The 1,818-nt window shown below is 66.1% G+C and overlaps 1 gene segment (V, D, J or C); it reads right to left on the reverse strand.

The window, feature by feature from the left end:
* Positions 1-32: 32 nt before the first annotated feature.
* The window catches only part of LOC146585423 (Ig mu chain C region-like), a gene marked incomplete at both ends in the record, with an annotated part of 18,491 nt that continues 16,705 nt past the window's right edge, over positions 33-1,818 (reverse strand). Inside the window, 3 exon segments of the C gene segment in view lie at positions 33-144; positions 296-619; positions 935-1,316. Of these exon segments, the coding sequence occupies positions 33-144; positions 296-619; positions 935-1,316 (818 nt within the window).

Here is a 1,818-nt window from a genome sequence, read left to right on the forward strand (position 1 = left end):
GGTCACCGTGCACGCAGGAGTCCACCACCCACCCGCACGTCCCTCCATCAGGGTCACCGTGCACGCAGGAGTCCACCACCCACCCGCACGTCCCTGCATCAGGGTCACCGTGCACGCAGGAGTCCACCACCCACCCGCACGTCCCTGCATCAGGGTCACCGTGCACGCAGGAGTCCACCCGCACGTCCCTCCATCACGTTGGTCATACACATGTGCATCACTCTGTCCATCTGTCCATCACATCCTCACCCCTGTGCACGCACCCACCACCCATTCCTTGGCACACCACACCAACCTTGGCACCTGCTGGTGTTGTACATCTCCACGTCATTGTTTCCATCCAAGTAGGTCACCTGGCAGGTGTAGATGTTCCCGCTGTCCCAGCTGTCATGGGTGATCTCCAGCCGGTTGTAGCTGCTGGTGGAGCCGTCCTCGCCCTTGCTGAGGGACCCCTGCACCTCCGAGACCTCCTTCCCGTTGAGCAGCCAGGTCACCTTGGTCTCTCTGGCCCCGAAGCCCCAGACGATGCAGACCAGCTCCAGCGCCGCTGAGCCCTCGGCGGCCTGGCACGGCGGCTCCACGAGGTGCACCCGGGGCCTCGGCTGCGACGCCAGGCACACTGCCAACAGTGGGAGAGCGCAGCCCCCGTCAGCCCTTGCACGGCCCCCCAACGGGGAGGTTGCAACCAAGGGGGAGGTTGCAACCAAGGGGGAAGTTGCAACTGATAGGGAAGCTGCAAGCAAGGGGGACGTTGCAACTGATGGAGAAGTTGCAACCGATGGAGAAGCTGCAACCAATGGGGAAGCTGCAACCAAGGGGGAGGCTGCAGCCAAGGGGGAGGCTGCAGCCGATGGGGAGGTTGTGACCGACGCGGAGGCTGCAGCCGGGCAGGGCCGTTACTTTCCGCAGCAAAGCCGGCCGCCGCGCCGCTCACCGTCCGACGGGAAGGCCTTGGACGAGGACCGGCCGCCTCCGCCGCTCACGCTGCAGCGCAGCCCGCTGTGCCGCTCGGCGTCCCAGAGCACCGTGAGCCACCTCCTGGCGCCGAGGCCGGCGGAGCGCGGCTGCACCGGGAGGACGACGGGCGCCACGGCCGCCGCCGGGAGCCCCTCCGGGCCGATTTTGGCCGGGTTGGGGCCCATCGCGAAGCAGGCCAGCACGGTGGGGCCGCCCCGGGCGCCGGCGCCGCAGCACGGCACGATGGGGTAGGTGACCGACGTCGACGTCTCTGTTGGGCAAGGGCGAGATGAAGGCGTGAGAAACGACCCCGTCCCCGCCCGTGCGACATCCGTCCCCCTCCGGCACCCAAATTCTGGCTGGTTTTCGACAGCTTTTCGCATCCCGCCCGGAACGCTGCAGAGCAACTCGACCCGCTCAGCTGCATCGCCCTGCGGCGTCGCTGCGCCGTGCATGGAGCATCCTGCGCCGTGCATGAGAGATCCCTGCTCCGTGCATGCGATATCCCTGCTCCGTGCATGAGAGATCCCTGCTCCGTGCATGGTCCATCCCTGCTCCGTGCATGCGATATCCCTGTGCCATGCATGGGAGATCCCTGCTCTGTGCATGGTCCATTCCTGCCCTGTGCATGGTGCATCCTGCTCCGTGCATGGGAGATCCCTGCTCCATGCATCAGAGATCCCTGCTCCATGCATGGAGCATCCTGCTCCGTGCACACGATATCCCTGCTCCGTGCACAGGAGATCCCTGCGCCGTGCATGGAGCATCCTGCGCCGTGCATGGAGCATCCTGCTCCGTGCATGGGAGATCCCTGCGCCGTGCATGGTGCATCCTGCTCTGTGCATCGGAGATCCCTGCTCC

This window comes from Rhea americana, unplaced genomic scaffold, assembly GCF_003343005.1.
Source record: "Rhea americana isolate MKP2758 unplaced genomic scaffold, rheAme1 scaffold_800, whole genome shotgun sequence".
In the NCBI taxonomy this organism is placed as follows: Eukaryota; Metazoa; Chordata; class Aves; order Rheiformes; family Rheidae; genus Rhea; species Rhea americana.